This window comes from Oncorhynchus nerka, linkage group LG7 (assembly GCF_034236695.1).
Source record: "Oncorhynchus nerka isolate Pitt River linkage group LG7, Oner_Uvic_2.0, whole genome shotgun sequence".
NCBI classification, from domain to species: domain Eukaryota; kingdom Metazoa; phylum Chordata; class Actinopteri; order Salmoniformes; family Salmonidae; genus Oncorhynchus; species Oncorhynchus nerka.
In genome coordinates this window covers 89,974,985-89,997,484 of record NC_088402.1, presented here as the reverse complement: position 1 = coordinate 89,997,484, position 22,500 = coordinate 89,974,985, and the positions used below count along the sequence as shown (strand labels likewise).

The 22,500-nt window shown below is 46.0% G+C and overlaps 1 protein-coding gene across 2 annotated transcripts in view; it reads left to right on the top strand.

Annotated features, from left to right (window-relative positions):
- The first annotated feature begins 6,255 nt into the window (after positions 1-6,255).
- Positions 6,256-22,500, top strand: part of LOC115125690 (ER membrane protein complex subunit 1) — a 40,684-nt gene continuing 24,439 nt past the window's right edge. The window contains exons 1-17 of one of the 2 annotated variants that reach the window (XM_065020957.1): positions 6,256-6,408; positions 6,804-6,931; positions 7,062-7,127; positions 7,297-7,390; positions 7,546-7,674; positions 7,920-8,046; positions 10,786-10,941; positions 11,059-11,232; positions 11,475-11,546; positions 11,737-11,835; positions 15,268-15,364; positions 15,610-15,726; positions 16,894-17,093; positions 20,394-20,543; positions 20,798-20,959; positions 21,725-21,844; positions 21,975-22,112. In XM_065020957.1, coding sequence (XP_064877029.1) covers positions 6,281-6,408; positions 6,804-6,931; positions 7,062-7,127; positions 7,297-7,390; positions 7,546-7,674; positions 7,920-8,046; positions 10,786-10,941; positions 11,059-11,232; positions 11,475-11,546; positions 11,737-11,835; positions 15,268-15,364; positions 15,610-15,726; positions 16,894-17,093; positions 20,394-20,543; positions 20,798-20,959; positions 21,725-21,844; positions 21,975-22,112 — 2,157 coding nt within the window. In that variant the 5' untranslated portion in view covers positions 6,256-6,280. Of the gene's footprint in view, positions 6,409-6,803; positions 6,936-7,061; positions 7,128-7,296; positions 7,391-7,545; positions 7,675-7,919; positions 8,047-10,785; positions 10,942-11,058; positions 11,233-11,474; positions 11,547-11,736; positions 11,836-15,267; positions 15,365-15,609; positions 15,727-16,893; positions 17,094-20,393; positions 20,544-20,797; positions 20,960-21,724; positions 21,845-21,974; positions 22,113-22,500 lie in introns of both variants that reach the window. The other variant, XM_065020958.1, reaches the window with a different exon arrangement.

Below are 22,500 nucleotides of genomic sequence, written 5' to 3'. Positions count from 1 at the left end.
TCACCTGGTCAGTCTATGTCATGGATTCACCTGGTCGGTCTATGTCATGGATTCACCTGGTCAGTCTATGTCATGGATTCACCTGGTCAGTCTATGTCATGGATTCACCTGGTCAGTTTATGTCATGGATTCACCTGGTCAGTCTATGTCATGGATTCACCTGGTCAGTCAATGTCATGGAGACACCTGGTCAGTCTATGTCATGGATTCACCTGGTCAGTCTATGTCATGGATTCACCTGGTCAGTTTATGTCATGGATTCACCTGGTCAGTCTATGTCATGGATTCACCTGGTCAGTCAATGTCATGGAGACACCTGGTCAGTCTATGTCATGGATTCACCTGGTCAGTTTATGTCATGGATTCACCTGGTCAGTCTATGTCATGGATTCACCTGGTCAGTCTATGTCATGGATTCACCTGGTCGGTCTATGTCATGGAGACACCTGGTCAGTCTATGTCATGGAGACACCTGGTCAGTCTATGTCATGGATTCACCTGGTCAGTCTGTGTCATGGAGACACCTGGTCAGTCTATGTCATGGATTCACCTGGTCAGTCTATGTCATGGAGACACCTGGTCAGTCTATGTCATGGAGACACCTGGTCAGTCTATGTCATGGATTCACCTGGTCAGTCTATGTCATGGAGACACCTGGTCAGTCTATGTCATGGATTCACCTGGTCAGTCAATGTCATGGAGACACCTGGTCAGTCTATGTCATGGATTCACCTGGTCAGTCTATGTCATGGAGACACCTGGTCAGTCTATGTCATGGATTCACCTGGTCAGTCAATGTCATGGAGACACCTGGTCAGTCAATGTCATGGAGACACCTGGTCAGTCTATGTCATGGATTCACCTGGTCAGTCTATGTCATGGATTCACCTGGTCAGTCTGTGTCATGGATTCACCTGGTCAGTCTGTGTCATGGATTCACCTGGTCAGTCTGTGTCATGGATTCACCTGGTCAGTCTGTGTCATGGATTCACCTGGTCAGTCTGTGTCATGGATTCACCTGGTCAGTCTGTGTCATGGATTCACCTGGTCAGTCTATGTCATGGATTCACCTGGTCAGTCTGTGTCATGGAGACACCTGGTCAGTCTGTGTCATGGATTCACCTGGTCAGTCTGTGTCATGGAGACACCTGGTCAGTCTGTGTCATGGATTCACCTGGTCAGTCTGTGTCATGGAGACACCTGGTCAGTCTGTGTCATGGAGACACCTGGTCAGTCTGTGTCATGGATTCACCTGGTCAGTCTATGTCATGGAGACACCTGGTCAGTCTGTGTCATGGATTCACCTGGTCAGTCTGTGTCATGGAGACACCTGGTCAGTCTGTGTCATGGATTCACCTGGTCAGTCTATGTCATGGATTCACCTGGTCAGTCTATGTCATGGATTCACCTGGTCAGTCTATGTCATGGATTCACCTGGTCAGTCTATGTCATGGAGACACCTGGTCAGTCTATGTCATGGATTCACCTGGTCAGTCTATGTCATGGATTCACCTGGTCAGTCTATGTCATGGATTCACCTGGTCAGTCTATGTCATGGATTCACCTGGTCAGTCTATGTCATGGATTCACCTGGTCAGTCTATGTCATGGATTCACCTGGTCAGTCTGTGTCATGGATTCACCTGGTCAGTCTATGTCATGGATTCACCTGGTCAGTCTATGTCATGGATTCACCTGGTCAGTTTATGTCATGGATTCACCTGGTCAGTTTATGTCATGGATTCACCTGGTCAGTCTATGTCATGGATTCACCTGGTCAGTCTATGTCATGGATTCACCTGGTCAGTCTGTGTCATGGATTCACCTGGTCAGTCTGTGTCATGGATTCACCTGGTCGGTCTATGTCATGGATTCACCTGGTCAGTCTGTGTCATGGATTCACCTGGTCAGTCTGTGTCATGGAGACACCTGGTCAGTCTGTGTCATGGAGACACCTGGTCAGTCTATGTCATGGAGACACCTGGTCAGTCTATGTCATGGATTCACCTGGTCAGTCTATGTCATGGATTCACCTGGTCAGTCTATGTCATGGATTCACCTGGTCAGTCTATGTCATGGATTCACCTGGTCAGTCTGTGTCATGGATTCACCTGGTCAGTCTATGTCATGGATTCACCTGGTCAGTCTATGTCATGGATTCACCTGGTCAGTTTATGTCATGGATTCACCTGGTCAGTTTATGTCATGGATTCACCTGGTCAGTCTATGTCATGGATTCACCTGGTCAGTCTATGTCATGGATTCACCTGGTCAGTCTGTGTCATGGATTCACCTGGTCGGTCTATGTCATGGATTCACCTGGTCAGTCTGTGTCATGGATTCACCTGGTCAGTCTGTGTCATGGAGACACCTGGTCAGTCTGTGTCATGGAGACACCTGGTCAGTCTATGTCATGGAGACACCTGGTCAGTCTATGTCATGGATTCACCTGGTCAGTCTATGTCATGGATTCACCTGGTCAGTCTATGTCATGGATTCACCTGGTCAGTCTGTGTCATGGAGACAGCAGGTGTTCTTAATGTTTGTTTACTATTGTATCATACTTGTGTCTATTCAGTAAGTATGATGCTATAGGATCATAGCTACTTCTTGCTAAATATGTTCATGGTTACAGTTATCAGGAAGTGATTAGATTAGATTATAATTGCTCATAATCTCGTGAACAGTGATGCTGTAAAATCTCTCTGACGGGAAATGAGCTGTTTTGACCCTTTTGCTGGGAACTCTATACTCACAAAACTACGTTCCGTCACTGCCTCTGTGTGTGTTCCCGTCAAGAGGATCATGCCAGCATCGTAAAACCCTTATCATTATCTTAAAGGGACGTTTAAATTCATTCATTTACCCGTTGATTCTTGATGATTATAATTTTTTTTTAAAATGCCTCATGAGTTTAGTTTAACTGTCGTACCCCATCAGAACCCAGCATATAAACTTGTTTTATTTACTCCAATGTTTGTAAACTATGTCATTGTAAAAACCACTCCAAAACAGTGTTAAAACTATCATGTTGATATCATGCATGGTCAGTCCTTGCTTTCCGTAGATCTGTCTATGACTTTGAATGTGGTAACATTTCTCCAGGCCCATCCATCAGCTTTTTTACCAAAACAGAGGCGGGGTACCCACTTTTTGTTTTTTTAAACTGTAGAACTATATGAGGATTTTTATCATCTAGAAATCCATTTCCTGTCATCATAAGAAGTTTTATCAACATTTACTACTCGTGGGTTCATTGTCCCACATGACACTAGGTCACATAAAGACAAGAGCTCTTACAGGTCAGTAAGGTTTGGACAGCTGACATTAAAGGTTCTGAAAAAAACTAAAAACACTTGGCCATCAGACAAGTCAGGAATATTTGCTAGTTGACGAAGAAGATTATAATCACTTGCCTGAAAATGTAAAGTAGCTATTTTCACCTACACACAAGGAAGGAACCAGTAACACCACACTACTAGAAATATTAGCATTTGGGTTGCTATAATAATCAAGTAATCACTCGTCCAATAGGGCAACCACAGAGCAGGTTTAACTTGTGTGACTGCTCAAGTCACTTGTTGGACAACCCTTAAAACCTCTTTAGGATCAGACACTTAAAAAAATAAAAAAATAATTGCCCAAAATGACATACCCAAATCTTACTGCCTGTAACGCAGGCCCTGAAGCAAGCATATGCATATTCTTGGTACCATTTGAAAGGAAACACTTTTGAAGTTTGTGTAAATGTGAAATGAATGTAGGAGAATATAACACATTAGATCCGGTAAAAGATAATACAAAGAAAAAAACAACCGTTATTTTGTATTTTTTGTTGTTGTACCATCATCTTTGAAATGCAAGAAAATGGCCATAATGTATTATTCCAGCCCAGATACCATTTAGATTTTGGCCACTAGATGGCAGCAGTATATGTGCAACGTTTTAGACAGTTCCAATGAACCATTGCATATCTGTTCAAAATGTTGTATCAAGACTGCCCAAATGTGCTTAATTGGTTTATTAATACATTTTGAAGTTCATAACTGTGAACTCTCCTCAAACAATAGCATGGTATTCTTTCACTGTAATAGCTACTGTAAATTGGACAGTGCAGTGAGATTAACAAGAATTTAAGCTTTCTGTCCAATATCAGATATGTCTACGTCCTGGGAAATGTTCTTGTTACTTACAACCTCATGCTAATCGCATTAGCCTACGTTAGCTCAACCTCATGATAATCGCATTAGCCTACGTTAGCTCAACCTCATGCTAATCGCATTGGCCTACGTTAGCTCAACCTCATGCTAATCGCATTAGCCTACGTTAGCTCAAACTCATGCTAATCGCATTAGCCTACGTTAGCTCAACCTCATGCTAATCGCATTAGCCTACATTAGATCAACCTCATGCTAATCACATTAGCCTACGTTAGCTCAACCTCATGCTAATCGCATTAGCCTACGTTAGCTCAACCTCATGCTAATCACATTAGCCTACGTTAGCTCAACCTCATGCTAATCGCATTAGCCTACGTTAGCTCAACCTCATGCTAATCGCATTAGCCTACGTTAGATCAACCTCATGCTAATCGCATTAGCCTACGTTAGCTCAACCTCATGCTAATCGCATTAGCCTACGTTAGCTCAACTGTCCGGCAGGGGACCCACCAATCCTGAAGAAGTTTTGTAAAGAAGGATTTTTAAGTCCTTGAAACAACTGAGACATGGATTTAAAGATGTTCATATGAGCTCTTACTGGAAAACAAGGGGAGACGGTGGCGTAGTGCTGTTTTGCAACTCCCCCTGTAATTCTACACATGTTTGAGGCTGAGAGAACATGTTTGAGGCTGAGAGAACATGTTTGAGGCTGAGAGAACATGTTTGAGGCTGAGAGAACATGCTGCAGTTTTACTACGATCAGCAGTTTGGGTTTTTCACCTCTGATTATTTTGACTAAATCACGATTTCGCTTCTTTTGAATTTTCGGAAAGGGAATGGAACATTTGGGCCATCGACTTGTAAAGAGAGAGGGTGGAGCTCTACACAGAGAGGGTGGAGCTCTTCACACAGAGAGGGTGGAGCTCTATACAGAGAGGGTGGAGCTCTACACAGAGAGGGTGGAGCTCTATACAGAGAGGGTGGAGCTCTATACAGAGAGGGTGGAGCTCTACACAGAGAGGGTGGAGCTCTACACAGAGAGGGTGGAGCTCTATACAGAGAGGGTGGAGCTCTTCACACAGAGAGGGTGGAGCTCTTCACACAGAGAGTGTGGAGCTCTTCACACAGAGAGGGTGGAGCTCTTCACACAGAGAGGGTGGAGCTCTACACAGAGAGGGTGGAGCTCTATACAGAGAGGGTGGAGCTATTCACACAGAGAGGGTGGAGCTCTTCACACAGAGAGGGTGGAGCTCTTCACACAGAGAGGGTGGAGCTCTTCACACAGAGAGGGTGGAGCTCTTCACACAGAGAGTGTGGAGCTCTTCACACAGAGAGGGTGGAGCTCTTCACACAGAGAGGGTGGAGCTCTTCACAGAGAGAGGGTGGAGCTCTTCACAGACTTGCCTGTAACTTGTAAAGAGAGAGGGTGGAGCTCTTCACACAGAGAGGGTGGAGCTCTTCACACAGAGAAGGTGGAGCTCTTCACACAGAGAGGGTGGAGCTCTTCACACAGAGAGGGTGGAGCTCTTCACAGAGAGAGGGTGGAGCTCTTCACACAGAGAGGGTGGAGCTCTTCACACAGAGAGGGTGGAGCTCTTCACACAGAGAGGGTGGAGCTCTTCACACAGAGAGGGTGGAGCTCTATACAGAGAGGGTGGAGCTCTTCACACAGAGAGGGTGGAGCTCTTCACACAGAGAGTGTGGAGCTCTTCACAGAGAGAGGGTGGAGCTCTTCACAGAGAGAGGGTCTACGGTTGTGTTTCTACAGTCTATGGTTGTGTTTCTACAGTCTATGGTTGTGTTTCTACAGTCTACGGTTGTGTTTCTACAGTCTATGGTTGTGTTTCTACAGGCTCACAGATGGCAGTCAGGGCTTGTGGAAGTGAGAGCATGAATGGAGATTTTACAATTCCTTCTTTCTCGGCTGTGTGTATGTGTGTGTGTTTGTGTCTCTGTGTGTTTTAGCACCTGTGCGTGTGTGTGTGTGTGTGTGTGTGTGTGTGTGTGTGTGTGTGTGTTTCACACTCCAGCTCGGTAGGTGGCGGTAATACACCAGAGGTGTTAGTTTACAAACCGCCAATCAAAATGAAAGAAGAACATCGACCCGGAAGTGATTAGTACATGGTTCGTTATCTTTCTATGAAGCCACCTGCTAAAATGTCTAAACCAACGTCTCTATTTGTAATCTTTTTTTCTTTATTTGTCATGAGTGAAGCTGTCTTCGAAGATCAAGTTGGCAAATTTGATTGGTATGTAGCTGTTCATTGAGAATACCCATTGATGCCGCTATGCAGTTAGCTAAACTAGTGCTATGTGCTAACCATTGACAGCGTCCAATATCATAGATCATGGCGAAAAGACAGTAAGTAAGCCTCTGGGGTGTCGGGTTCAGTCAATAGGTATCCTTGTCATGTCTGCACCTGTATTGACAGTCACTTGTTGGAATAGCTCATGAATGTAAATATCTTATTTGATCGCTTCCTCTTTATTGTGGGAAGAAGATCCATGTCCCATCTGCTCCTTGTGACAGGTGTCTTTGCCACAGATATGACTCAAGAGTCTCAAAACGCAGCATTTAATGAAGAAGACAAATATACATTGGTGATTGATTATATTTTCTTATTAAATATTCTCTTATTTCCAGGAGACAGCAGTATGTGGGGAAGACGCTCTTTGCCCACTTCGACTCGCATTCGCAGTCGTCTAAAAAGCTGTTTGTCGCTACCGACAAGAACATCTTTGCGTCTTTCAACTCCAGGACTGGAGATCTCTGTGAGTATGTTGTCATTCATATTACAATACAAAATATGTTTCTAGCTTTTCTCTTTAAAAAAATAATATATATATATTTTTTTTTGAATATCTTCCATAGAGTTAATTATTTTTCATTCCTACTTCACAGTTTGGAGACATGTTGACAAGGCGGGACCAGAGGGAACCATAGATATACTTTTGCTGCATGGACAAGGTGACAACAGTCTTTTCTAAGGTCACTGTCGACTGCCTAGTTACTTGGCTTAGCCAACATAACTGTGTTGTATATAGTCCACTACATTGGCTGTATCTTTGCCGATGTTAATTGTAAGATTCTGCCTTCAGCGGGTATTTAAATGTCTGTTCTTTTACGTCTTCTCTAGATGCTCTGATGGTGGTTGGAGGTGGTCGTTTGCTCCGTTCCTGGGACACCAACATGGGCGGGCTGAACTGGGAGGCCGTGCTGGATACTGGCAGGTGCGTGTGGTTGTCCCTGTGTGTTCATGTGCAGATGACCCGTTCTCCGTTTTAACTGCGGGTTTTGTAGCTGAGAGACACTCTATAGAAATGGACAAGGATTTTAGATATTTTGCCAGATGACTAACTGCTCATAATGTCTCTCTCTATTTCAGCTTCCAGGCTGCGTGTTTTGTGGCCGTACAGGACACAGTAAAGCATGTAGCTGTGCTTAAGAAAGCTGCCATCTCTCTCCACTACCTCACCAATGGACACCAGAAATGGGTGGAGAACCTGCCTGACAGGTAGGGTACAGTACGACACTGGTTCTCATACCTGGGTCCGAAACAGTATCTGTTTTCTTTCAGATACTTAAGCTTATATAGTGGAAACAATAAAAAAACAATGGTTCCAAAAAGTGCAAGCCCATCTCCAGAATGTCCCAAACAAACGTACAAAGTATCTGAAAGATTTAAAATGCTCTTTTGAATCCAGGTCTTAAGCATTTACGTGCTAAACTATTAAGTATTTATTTGGTTGTTGCCCACAGTGATACGGTCCAGTACCAGGCAGTGTACTCTGGGGGAGAAGAGGAGGTCTATGTGTTGGGGGTGGTTCCTAACTCTCACCTCACGATCATAGCCTACAGCCTAGAGGATGGCGAGATCATCAAGCAGGTAACTTGGTCTAGAACTCTGTGACGTAAATATATAAAAGTATAACTCCATAACTGTCACAGCTGTTTTGAGGTTGTCTGGGATCAGGGCTGTGTGTGTGTGTGTGTGTGTGTGTGTCTGGGATCAGGGCTGTGTGTCTGGGATCAGGGCTGTGTGTCTGGGATCAGGGCTGTTTGTCTGGGATCAGGGCTGTGTGTCTGGGATCAGGGCCGTGTGTCTGGGATCAGGGCCGTGTGTCTGGGATCAGGGCCGTGTGTCTGGGATCAGGGCCGTGTGTCTGGGATCAGGGCCGTGTGTCTGGGATCAGGGCCGTGTGTCTGGGATCAGGGCCGTGTGTCTGGGATCAGGGCCGTGTGTCTGGGATCAGGGCCGTGTGTCTGGGATCAGGGCCGTGTGTCTGGGATCAGGGCCGTGTGTCTGGGATCAGGGCCGTGTGTCTGGGATCAGGGCCGTGTGTCTGGGATCAGGGCCGTGTGTCTGGGATCAGGGCCGTGTGTCTGGGATCAGGGCCGTGTGTCTGTGTCTAGGATCAGGGCCCTGTGTCTGTGTCTGGGATCAGGGCCCTGTGTCTGTGTCTGGGTTCAGGGCCCTGTGTCTGTGTCTGGGTTCAGGGCCCTGTGTCTGGGATCAGGGCCGTGTGTCTGGGATCAGGGCCCTGTGTCTGGGATCAGGGCCCTGTGTCTGGGATCAGGGCCCTGTGTCTGGGATCAGGGCTCTGTGTCTGGGATCAGGGCTCTGTGTCTGGGATCAAGGCTGTGTGTGTGTGTGTGTGTCAGTCCTCACCATATGATTTATCATAGTAGCAGGCTGAATAATCAGACCCAAACGGAGAAGTGAAAGTGATCGAGTGAAATTTTGAAGCGACGTGGACAGAGAAATACAGCTTTTCTCTATCCAATCAGAGCATCAGGATCAACGTACAACCCCGCCCTTCTCTCTACAGACAAGCAAACTAGCCAGTTGAGTTATTTGGACCACGTAATGCCTCACAGTTGATTGAATGGCACCCCCCCCCCATTTATTTTTTGCAATAAAATGCAAATGAATTACTTAAAAATCATACAATGTGATTTTCTGGATTTTTGTTTTAGATTCCGTCTCTCACAGTTGAAGTGTACCTATGATAAAAAAAATACAGACCTCTACATGCTTTGTAAGTAGGAAAATCGGCAGTGTATCAAATACTTGTTCTCCCCACTGTATGTATGTGTGTATATATATACAAAAGTATGTGTGCACCCCTTCAAATTAGTGGATTAGGCTATTTCAGCCATATCCATTGCTGACAGGTATATAAAATCGAGCACACGGCCATGCAATCTCCATAGACAAACACTGGCAGTAGATTGGCCTTACTTAATGCCACCTTTCCAACAAGTCAGTTTGTCAAATTTCTGCCAAGCGAGAGCTTCCTTGGTCAACTGTAAGTGCTGTTGTTGTGAAATGGAAAAGTCCAGGAGCAACAACGGCTCAGCCTCGAAGTGGTAGGCCACATCAGCTCACAGAACGGGAACTCTGAAGTGCCTAACACTCCCTACCGAGTTCCAAACTGCCTCTGGAAGAAACCTCGACACAAGAACTGTTTGTAGGGAGCTTCATGAAATGGGTTTCCATGGCCGAGCAGCCGCACACAATCCTCAGATCACTATGTGCAAAGCCAAGCGTCGGCTGGAGTGGTGTAAAGCTCGCCGCCATTGGACTCTGGAACAGTGGAAACGCGTTCTCTGGAGTGATGAATCCTGCTTCACCATCTGGCAGTCCGACTGATGAATCTGGGTTTGGCGGATGCAAGGAGAACGCTACCTGCCCCAATGCATATAGTGCCAACTAATGTTTTTCACATCACACTCATCATATAAATAAATCATTTATTATATAGTTTACTGCAATTTTTCGCAATTATGTATCTGGAGTGGGTTTGGTTGTTAAATCTCTGTAACCCGGTTCCCCAACATTAAACTCTAGCGTGAACCAAACCCAAAACAAAGACATTTGGCAAATTCTCTGCATTTAACTATTAAATACATCATTAACAATCATAACAAAGTAGGTCTTTCACCATGTGACACTACACAAGCAATACAACATAACGGAGTGTTCTGGTTAATTCTACAACATAACGGAGTGTTCTGGTTAATTCTACAACATAACGGAGTCTTCTGGTTAATTCTACAACATAAAGGAGTGTTCTGGTTAATTCTACGACATAACGGAGTGTTCTGGTTAATTCTACGACATAAAGGAGTGTTCTGGTTAATTCTACTACATAACGGAGTGTTCTGGTTAATTCCACAATATAACGGAGTGTTCTGGTTAATTCTACTACATAACGGAGTGTTCTGGTTAATTCTACAACATAAAGGAGTGTTCTGGTTAATTCCACAACATAGCGGAGTGTTCTGGTTAATTCCACAATATAGCGGAGTGTTCTGGTTAATTCTACAACATAACGGAGTGTTCTGGTTAATTCTACAACATAACGGAGTGTTCTTGTTAATTCTACAACATAAAGGAGTGTTCTGGTTAATTCTACAACATAACGGAGTGTTCTGGTTAATTCTACTACATAAAGGAGTGTTCTGGTTAATTCTACAACATAAAGGAGTGTTCTGGTTAATTCCACAACATAAAGGAGTGTTCTGGTTAATTCTACTACATAACGGAGTGTTCTGGTTCATTCTACAATACACACGTCATAGCTCTAACCCTGTTGGTTGTGATGTCTGTTATGGTTCTCAGAGGTCAGTTGAAGCCCCGTGGCTGTCCAGTGTTGAGTCCAGCTGTGTGGTGATTGGTCAAGGGGTGCTGATGTGTGTGGATCCCGCCACTCTCGCCCTCTACACCCTCCCGATACAGGCTGAGGAGGCGCCACAGTTCAACCAGATCCCACTGCAGGTAACTCCTGTTCAACCACGACTTGAAGCTCCGAAGTGTAAAGAAAGTCTTCATAGTCTCAGTTAGGTGGACACGCTGGTGTGTAACAGGCTATATATTGTACCTTTTTCGATCCAGTCTCTGGATCTGGAGGTGTCCCCAGGCTTCCAGCCCGTCCTGTTGTCCAGCCAGCCCCACCCGGCCCGCTCACCCCTCTCAGAGTTCTTTCTCCAGCTCGGACCAGACCACCACGTCCTGCTGCAGCTCAATGCTGATGGATACACCATCTCCTCACTCAGAGACTTCCAGCCGGTACAGAATCACCATTCGTTCATTTAATGAACTTTAATTTATCCCAGACGGGCAATTTATTATTTGCTACTTATTTGTTTCCTGTACTTACACATCTCTCTGGATGAGTGATTCTGCTAAGTGGCATATATTATTTCCCATTTTTAAACCTGAACAAGATTTTTACCTCAAATGTTGTTAGTTGGGAGGTCAATGGAGCTGAATGAGCTGTGTGACTAACTGGAGAATGTCTATGTTTCTAGGCGTTCTTGGTTTCATTTGCCACCACAGGGGAGAAGACTGTTGCTGCCGTCATGACTCCCAAAAACGAAACCGTGAGTCTTCAAAAAAAAAAAAAAAGTTCAACAACAGTTAAAAAAAAAAAAGAAAGATGTCTCAGAATGACCTAAAAAAAAAAATGGAAGTGTCACATCATGCATGTGGTCATATAGTGTGTAGTTAGTTAGTTCTACTGAAGTATGTAACCCATTTTAGATGTTTTTTAAATATCTGTTTCCACTCCAGGCTTGTGATATCAATCTGTTCAGCGCTGATTCAGGTCGTAGGTTGCTGGATACAACCGTCATCTTTCCCCTCGATCTTAACGGTGGGAAACCCTTCAAGGTCTGTATGAGGAGAAAGATCGTGGAGTATAATAGAGTAGGGATTGGAAACTTTGGTGGGAGTGGAGTAGGGACTGGAAACTTTGATGGGAGTGGAGTATAGAGTAGGGATTGGAAACTTTGATGGGAGTGGAGTATAGAGTAGGGATTGGAAACTTTGGTGGGAGTGGAGTATAGAGTAGGGACTGGAAACTTTGGTGGGAGTGGAGTATAGAGTAGGGATTGGAAACTTTGGTGGGAGTGGAGTATAGAGTAGGGATTGGAAACTTTGGTGGGAGTGGAGTAGGGATTGGAAACTTTGATGGGAGTGGAGTATAGAGTAGGGATTGGAAACTTTGGTGGGAGTGGAGTATAGAGTAGGGATTGGAAACTTTGGTGGGAGTGGAGTATAGAGTAGGGATTGGAAACTTTGGTGGGAGTGGAGTAGGGATTGGAAACTTTGATGGGAGTGGAGTATAGAGTAGGGATTGGAAACTTTGGTGGGAGTGGAGTATAGAGTAGGGATTGGAAACTTTGATGGGAGTGGAGTATAGAGTAGGGATTGGAGGTGGAGTATAGAGTAGGGATTGGAAGTGGAGTATAGAGTAGGGATTGGAAACTTTGATGGGAGTGGAGTATAGAGTAGGGATTGGAAACTTTGATGGGAGTGGAGTATAGAGTAGGGATTGGAAACTTTGATGGGAGTGGAGTATAGAGTAGGGACTGGAAACTTTGGTGGGAGTGGAGTATAGAGTAGGGATTGGAAACTTTGGTGGGAGTGGAGTATAGAGTAGGGATTGGAAACTTTGGTGGGAGTGGAGTATAGAGTAGGGATTGGAAACTTTGATGGGAGTGGAGTATAGAGTAGGGATTGGAAACTTTGGTGGGAGTGGAGTATAGAGTAGGGATTGGAAACTTTGATGGGAGTGGAGTATAGAGTAGGGATTGGAAACTTTGGTGGGAGTGGAGTATAGAGTAGGGATTGGAAACTTTGATGGGAGTATAGAGTAGGGATTGGAGGTGGAGTATAGAGTATAGAGTAGGGATTGGGAGTGGAGTATAGAGTAGGGATTGGAAGTGGAGTATAGAGTAGGGATTGGAAACTTTGATGGGAGTGGAGTATAGAGTAGGGATTGGAAACTTTGGTGGGAGTGGAGTATAGAGTAGGGATTGGAAACTTTGATGGGAGTGGAGTATAGAGTAGGGATTGGAAACTTTGATGGGAGTATAGAGTAGGGATTGGAGGTGGAGTATAGAGTATAGAGTAGGGATTGGGAGTGGAGTATAGAGTAGGGATTGGAAGTGGAGTATAGAGTAGGGATTGGAAGTGGAGTATAGAGTAGGGATTGGAAGTGGAGTATAGAGTAGGGGTTGGAAACTTTGGTGGGAGTGGAGTATAGAGTAGGGATTGGAGGTGGAGTATAGAGTATAGAGTAGGGATTGGAAACTTTGGTGGGAGTGGAGTATAGAGTAGGGATTGGAAACTTTGATGGGAGTGGAGTATAGAGTAGGGATTGGAGGTGGAGTATAGAGTAGGGATTGGAAGTGGAGTATAGAGTAGGGATTGGAAACTTTGATGGGAGTGGAGTATAGAGTAGGGATTGGAAACTTTGGTGGGAGTGGAGTATAGAGTAGGGATTGGAAACTTTGATGGGAGTGGAGTATAGAGTAGGGATTGGAGGTGGAGTATAGAGTATAGAGTAGGGATTGGGAGTGGAGTATAGAGTAGGGATTGGAAGTGGAGTATAGAGTAGGGATTGGAAACTTTGATGGGAGTGGAGTATAGAGTAGGGATTGGAAACTTTGGTGGGAGTGGAGTATAGAGTAGGGATTGGAAACTTTGATGGGAGTGGAGTATAGAGTAGGGATTGGAGGTGGAGTATAGAGTATAGAGTAGGGATTGGGAGTGGAGTATAGAGTAGGGATTGGAAGTGGAGTATAGAGTAGGGATTGGAAGTGGAGTATAGAGTAGGGATTGGAAACTTTGGTGGGAGTGGAGTATAGAGTAGGGATTGGAAGTGGAGTATAGAGTAGGGATTGGAAGTGGAGTATAGAGTAGGGGTTGGAAACTTTGGTGGGAGTGGAGTATAGAGTAGGGATTGGAAGTGGACTATAGAGTAGGGATTGGGAGTGGAGTATAGAGTAGGGATTGGGAGTGGAGTATAGAGAAGGGATTGGAAACTTTGGTGGGAGTGGAGTATAGAGTAGGGATTGGAAGTGGAGTATAGAGTAGGGGTTGGAAACTTTGGTGGGAGTGGAGTATAGAGTAGGGATTGGAAGTGGAGTATAGAGTATAGAGTAGGGATTGGGAGTGGAGTATAGAGTAGGGATTGGGAGTGGAGTATAGAGTAGGGATTGGGAGTGGAGTATAGAGTAGGGATTGGGAGTGGAGTATAGAGTAGGGGTTGGGAGTGGAGTATAGAGTAGGGATTGGAAACTTTGGTGGGAGTGGAGTATAGAGTAGGGATTGGGAGTGGAGTATAGAGTAGGGAGTGGAGTATAGAGTAGGGAGTGGAGTATAGAGTAGGGATTGGGAGTGGAGTATAGAGTAGGGATTGGGAGTGGAGTATAGAGAAGGGATTGGGAGTGGAGTATAGAGTAGGGATTGCGTACTTCCAACTTTCAAGCAAAACATTTTCGCGGCTACCCCTCTTGACAGCGGAGATTTTAGTGGTTAATTGTAGTTGGTTCTGTTTTTTGGGGGGGGTCTTTGGGAATTTATCCGCGGGCTGCTATTGATTATAGAGCTGGGATGGACAAATGGATTGCCATGCGACCCACGGCCCACTTTAAAAAAATTGTTTTTAAGGCCTTCTGTCTCAACTTACTGTTGCTAGGTAGAATAGTAGATAGAGTACACAAGGTGCAATTTCAACATGTGGTTGTGCATCAGCAGTTTTTCTCTTATGTCAGTCAATTAGCCCAATTAACCTGATATTATCAGCATGTTTTGGGGGGGGATTGCAAATTTAGTTTAGCGGTCAGCTATCTAAACTTGTAATCATGGTCGACTTACCAGCCGGGGCGCCCCCATTGATTTTGTTAGTCTCACTCAGATATCATATTAAAAAGATGCCAATATTTCTCTCTGCCTCGTGGTAAAATGAGTAGAATTGCATAAAAATGTCCTCTAAAACATACAAAATGTCTCTCTTGGCTGTCAAGACTGGGGGAATGGGGGGGGGTATACGGATGTGGGTACGCAGACCCACGAGCCACTGCGGCTCCTCGTGATGAGTTCAGATTTTTTTCGGCGCCCCCGACCCTCATCAATGTTGACCAAGTCCCCGGTACAGAGTAGTCTGGCATGAGCCCCACCGAGCCAACCCATCACCTGTTGGAATATACCTGTGTAGAGGTGATGGAGGGAAGTCGATCAGTCAGATGTTGTTTTTGTTCAGGAAGTCGGGTGTTTAAATGAGGTCCGTAACAGTCGGACGTGTTCCCTCCCCAGCTGTACGTTCATGCCTTCCTGAAGAAGGACGACTCTGTGGGCTACAGGGTCCTCGTGCAGACACAGGACCATGCTCTCACCTTCATACAGCAGCCAGGTACACACACACACACACTGGTACACACACACATACACTGGTACACGCTGGTACACACACACAGACACTGGTACACACACACAGACACTGGTACACACTGGTACACACACACACACACTGGTACACACACACACACACACACTGGTACACACACTGGTACACACACACACACACTGGTACACACACTGGTACACACACACACACACACACTAGACGAGGCTTCTAACCAACACCTGTGATTCCAGGACATGTGGTATGGACCAGAGAGGAGGCCCTTGCTGATGTTGTTACCATGGAGATGGTGGACCTGCCACTCACTGGGACCCAGGCGGAGCTGGAGGGGGAGTTTGGCAAGAAAGCTGGTAAAGAACATCAAAGATCCTGACTAACATTAATCATTTAATCATTTTAAAAACAAGCATAGCAAAGACAACCGTGCATAAATAAAATTACGAGGATGACACACAAAGCAATACTATCAATGCCTAGTCATTCCCTTCACATCTATGTATTCAAGTTTTATTTTAACATTTTTTAAAATATATTTTTATTTTATTTTTGTAAAAATTCTACGTATTTCACTTTTAATGTGTTTTATCTCTTTGTGGAAGTATATATATATATATATATATTTGTTTGTTGTTGCCTGTATTTGTTGTCAACAACTGATAGCGTATAAGGTTAAATGACCATGTCTAAATGAATACTCCTGAATGTGTCGTTATCCTCCGTCGGCTTCATGCCCCCTCTCTCTCTCTCTTCTCATTGCTGCGCTTGGATCCAGCCATTCAAGGTAACTCTGTGAGCTTTCCGTCCTTTCGGTTTGCTTATGTTTGAAGCTGTTGTGTTTTGTAAGATCAGTAGCGAAAGTAGCTCCTTCTATAAAAATTTCTTTGCTTTGGCCGTTTCTTGTAATCTGTCATTTTTGTTTTGTGTTTCGTCGTAGATGAGTTTGTGCTCGTCAGTGGGGGGGGGGGGGGTGTATTTTAGTGTCCCTGTAGATAGAATCCAGCCTGCTGTCGTGAAACGCATCACTTCCTAACAGACAATGTTTTGAATGTAATGAATTAAGATGTGACTGGAACTGTAGATTTATTTTAGTTATTTTTTTATTTCACCTTTATTTAACCTGGTAGACCAGTTGAGAACAAGTTCTCATTTACAATTGCGACCTGGCCAAGATAAAGCAAAGCAGTTCGACACATACAACAACACAGAGTTACACATGGAGTAAAACAAACATACAGTCAATAATACAGTATAAATAAGTCTATATACGATGTGAGCAAATGAGGTGAGATAAGGGAGGTAAAGGCAAAAAGGCCATGGTGGCAAAGTAAATACAATATAGCAAGTAAAACACTGGAATGGTAGTTTTGCAATGGAAGAATGTGCAAAGTAGAAATAAAAATAATGGGGTGCAAAGGAGCAAAATAAATAAATTAATTAAATACAGTTGGGAAAGAGGTAGTTGTTTGGGCTAAATTATGCATAACCTGTTGTGTCTGCCCCCGCCCCGCCCCCCCCAGACGGGTTGTTCCCCATGGTGCTGAAGCGTCTGTCATCCCAGGTGATTCTGCTCCAGGTGTGGCTGGCCCACCTGTGGAAGCTGTTCTACGAAGCCCGTAAACCCCACGGCCAGGTTAAGAACGAGGTCACCATAGAAACGTTGTCCAGGGATGAGTTCAACCTGCAGAAGATGATGGTTATGGTCACGGCCTCGGGGAAGGTAAGACGGGGGGGGGGTCACGGCCTCGGGAAGGTAAGACGGGGGGTCACGGCCTCGGGAAGGTAAGACGGGGGGGTCACGGCCTCGGGAAGGTAAGACGGGGGGGTCACGGCCTCGGGAAGGTAAGACGGGGGGGTCACGGCCTCGGGAAGGTAAGACAGAGGGGGTCACGGCCTCGGGAAGGTAAGACGGGGGGTCACGGCCTCGGGAAGGTAAGGGGGGGGTCACGGCCTCGGGAAGGTAAGACGAAGGGGGGTCACGGCCTCGGGAAGGTAAGACGAAGGGGGGGTCACGGCCTCGGGAAGGTAAGACGAAGGGGGTCACGGCCTCGGGGAAGGTAAGACGAAGGGGGGGTCACGGCCTCGGGAAGGTAAGACGAAGGGGGGTCACGGCCTCGGGAAGGTAAGACGAAGGGGGGGTCACGGCCTCGGGAAGGTAAGACGAAGGGGGGTCACGGCCTCGGGAAGGTAAGACGAAGGGGGGTCACAGCCTCGGGAAGGTAAGACGAAGGGGGGTCACAGCCTCGGGAAGGTAAGACGAAGGGGGTCACAGCCTCGGGAAGGTAAGACAAAAGGGGGGTCACAGCCTCGGGAAGGTAAGACGAAAGGGGGGTGTCACGGCCTCGGGAAGGTAAGACGAAGGGGGTGGGGGTCACAGCCTCGGGAAGGTAAGACGAAGGGGGGTCACAGCCTCGGAAGGTAAGACAAAAGGGGGGGTCACAGCCTCGGGAAGGTAAGACGAAAGGGGGGTCACGGCCTCGGGAAGGTAAGACGAAGGGGGGGTCACAGCCTCGGGAAGGTAAGACGAAAGGGGGGTCACAGCCTCAGGAAGGTAAGACGAAAGGGGGGTCACAGCCTCGGGAAGGTAAGACGAAAGGGGGGGGGGGGTCACAGCCTCGGGGAAGGTGAGCCAGAGAGAGAGAGAGAGTGTGTGTGTGTATATATATATGTGTGTGTGTGTAGATGGCAGAAGGTGAGAGACTACCTGGTTAAAAACATTTTAGATGGGATCTACTGTCTGTTGACCGCAGCACCAACATTGGGCTGGATGGGATCTACTGTCTGTCGACCTCAGCACCAACATTGTGCTGGATGGGATCTGCTGTCTGTCGACCTCAGCACCAACATTGTGCTGGATGGGATCTGCTGTCTGTCGACCTCAGCACCAACATTGGGCTGGATGGGATCTGCTGTCTGTCGACCTCAGCACCAACATTGGGCTGTATGGGATCTACTGTCTGTCGACCTCAGCACCAACGTTGGGCTGGATGGGATCTACAGTCTGTCGACCTCAGCACCAACATTGGGCTGGATAGAATCTACTGTCTTGACCTCAGCACCAACATTGGGCTGGATAGAATCTACTGTCTGTTGACCTCAGCACCAACATTGGGCTGGATAGAATCTACTGTCTGTTGACCTCAGCACCAACATTGGGCTGGATAGAATCTACTGTCTGTTGACCTCAGCACCAACATTGGTAGCACTTTACTATAGTCCTAATGAGGCTCATAAATGTTTTGACTTTTTGAAAACATGCGTGTATATATATGTATTTTTTATTTTATTCTTTTACAATAAGGCTGTAATGTAACAATGTGGAAAAAGTCAAGTGATCTGAATGCACTGTACATATTTTATTTGTTTTGGAAACATTTACAAAGCTCATCCGTTTGTTGTTGTTGTTGTTGTTGTTGTGCCCTGTAAATCCACTTGAACAAATGGAACACTAGAGTCAAAGCAAATTAACGTAGTCATCAAGACATCATTTTACTTGCCCATTCCGGTAGCCACAAAGCACATTCCACCTGAGGGGGTGGCGCGGTGGTTAAGGGCGCTGTACTGCAGTGCCAGCTGTGCCACCAGAGATTCCACCAAATACACTGAACAAAAGTATAAACATAACATGTAAAGTGTTGGTCTCGTGTTTCATGAGTTGAAATAAAAGATCCCAGAATTGTAACATATGCACAAAAAAGCTTATTTCTCTAAAAAAAAAAATGCCAGAAAATTGAATGTTCATTTATCTACCATAAGCCGCCTCCGTTGTTTTAGAGAATTTGTCAGTACGTCCAAACAGCCGCAGACCCATGTGTATGGCGTGTGGGCGAGTTGTGAACAGAGTGGACACAATTCCTGGATCCGTTGTCTGCATACTCACCAGACATGTCACCCATTGAGCATGTTTGGGATGCTCTGGATTGACGTGTACTACAGCAACTTCGTACAGCCATTGAAGAGGAGTGGGACAACATGCCACAGGCCTCAATCAACAGTCTGATCAACTCTATGTGAAGGAGATGTGACGCGCGGGCCTCCCGGGTGGTGCAGTGGTCTAAGTGCTATCTTCTGTGCTAGCTGTGCCACCAGAGACTCTGGGTTCGCGCCCAGGCTCTGTCACAGCCGGCCGTGACCGGGAGGTCCATGGGGCGACGCACAATTGGCCCAACGTCGTCCGGGTTAGGGAGGGCTTGGCCGGCAGGGATATCCTTGTCTCATCGCGCACTAGTGACTCCTGTGGCGGGCCGGGCGCAGTGCACGCTGACCACGTCGCCAGGTGTACGGTGTTTCCTCCGACACATTGGTGCGGCTGGCTTCTGGGTTAAGCGGGCATTGTGTCAAGAAGAAGTGCGTCTTGGTTGGGTCGTGTTTCGGAGGACGCACGGCTCTCGACCTTCGCCTCTCCCGAGTCCGTACGGGAGTTGCAGTGATGAGACAAGACTGTAACTACCAATTGGAAGCCACAAAATTGTTTCAGAAAAAAGGGGTAAAGAACAGATGTGTCGCGCTGCATGAGGCAAATGGGGATCACACCAGATACTGACTGGTTTTCTGATCCACGACCTTACGTTTTTTTTAAGGTTTCGGTGACCAATCTGTATTCCCAGTCATGTGAAATCCATAGATTAGGACCTAATGGATTTATTTCAATTGACTTGATTTCCTTCAATGAACTGTAACTCAGTAAAATCTTTAGAAATTGTTCCATGTTGTGTTTTTTATATTTTTGTTCAGTATAGTTTTATGGTATTAGAAAACAAAATTGGATTGAGCTTTGACATTCGTTGGATTACTTGGTGACACTATGCTGGATGTTGTCACTTCAGTCGTCGTAGTAACACAAGCTCTATATGCTCTGAATGTCTTGTTTTTTAATTTTTGTTGTGCTATCGATGAGTAAACTATTGGAATGTTTTGGTTGTTTCACAGCACGTTCATCTCAGCCAATAGTCTTGAGTCATACTTTATAGGCCACTCCTATTTAGCTGAAGGACATCTTTTTATCTTCGTTTGGTCCCAGCTGTTTGGCATCGACAGCAAGTCAGGCTCTATTCTGTGGAAGCACTACCTGGAGAATGTCCAGCCCAACGCAGTTTTCAAACTGATCGTCCAGAGGACCACCGCTCACTTCCCCCATCCCCCACAATGCACTCTGCTCATCAAGGATAAGGTAGGAACAACACCGTGTTGCGAACTAGTCCTTACAACACCATTCTGTGGGTGTTTTATTTGATAAATTATTATAAATTATTTATTACATATGACAAATTAACTTAGTTATTTGATCTTGAACATGAAAAATACACAGTTAAAGCATCTCAGTAGGATTTAGGTCCTAAGTGTTTACATAGCTATGCAGGGCTGCCCCTTTTCCGACTTGATGTAATGTTGGGTGAAATCAAAATATTTTGCTACCCCCCCCAGGACACTGGCCTGGCCTCCCTGCATGTGTTCAACCCCATATTTGGCAGGAAGAGTCACATCGCCCCGCCGGCCCTGCCCCGCCCCATCCTCCAGTCACTCCTACTACCTGTTATAGACCAGGACTACGCCAAGGTCCTGTTGCTGGTCGATGACCAATACAAGGTAGGACTGTCTGATTCCAAGGTCCTGCTGCTGGTCGATGACCAATACAAGGTAGGACTGTCTGATTCCAAGGTCCTGCTGCTGGTCGATGACCAATACAAGGTAGGGCTGTCTGATTCCAAGGTCCTGTTGCTGGTCGATGACCAATACAAGGTAGGGCTGTCTGATTCCAAGGTCCTGTTGCTGGTCGATGACCAATACAAGGTAGGACTGTCTGATTCCAAGGTCCTGTTGCTGGTCGATGACCAATACAAGGTAGGACTGTCTGATTCCAAGGTCCTGTTGCTGGTCGATGATCAATACAAGGTAGGACTGTCTGATTCCAAGGTCCTGTTGCTGGTCGATGACCAATACAAGGTAGGACTGTCTGATTCCAAGGTCCTGCTGCTGGTCGATGACCAATACAAGGTAGGACTGTCTGATTCCAAGGTCCTGCTGCTGGTCGATGACCAATACAAGGTAGGACTGTCTGATTCCAAGGTCCTGCTGCTGGTCGATGACCAATACAAGGTAGGACTGTCTGATTCCAAGGTCCTGCTGCTGGTCGATGACCAATACAAGGTAGGACTGTCTGATTCCAAGGTCCTGCTGCTGGTCGATGACCAATACAAGGTAACGTCAGTGGAAAATAAAATAACACTTCTGGTGCATTGTGGGAGAGATTTGCACCAATGTTTTCTAATGTACCTGTTCTTGTTGACTGAACCGCTCAGCTGATTACTGAGCACTAATTATTCTCCCTCCCTCCCTCCCTCCCTCCTCCAGGTGACAGCCTTCCCCTCCACTAAGAACGTCCTGCAGCAGCTCCAGGAGATGGCCTCCTCCATCTTCTTCTACCTGATCCGCTCAGATCAGGGAAACCTGTCTGGATTCAGGCTGCGCAAGGTGACTTAACACTGTGTGTGTGTGTGTGTGTGTGTGTGAGCATGGAACATTAGCTTGTGTGTGTCTGCGTGAATGTGACATTCATTGTGTGTGTTTGTGACATTCATTGTGTGTGTGTGTGTTCATCCAGGACCTGTCCACAGAGCGGATCTGGGAGGTGGTCCTTCCTACAGAGGTTCAGAAGATAGTAGCAGTCAATGGGAAGAGACCCAACGAGCATGTCCACTCTCAGGGCAGAGTGATGGGAGACCGTAGTGTTCTCTACAAGGTAATGACAGCTCTACGTACTAGTAAAACTACAGGGTCCACTCTCAGGGCAGAGTGATGGGAGACCGTAGTGTTCTCTACAAGGTAATGACAGCTCTACGTACTAGTAAACTACAGGGTCCACACTCAGGGCAGAGTGATGGGAGACCGTAGTGTTCTCTACAAGGTAATGACAGCTCTACGTACTAGTAAAACTACAGGGTCCACTCTCAGGGCAGAGTGATGGGAGACCGTAGTGTTCTCTACAAGGTAATGACAGCTCTACGTACTAGTAAACTACAGGGTCCACACTCAGGGCAGAGTGATGGGAGACCGTAGTGTTCTCTACAAGGTAATGACAGCTCTACGTACTAGTAAAACTACAGGGTCCACTCTCAGGGCAGAGTGAT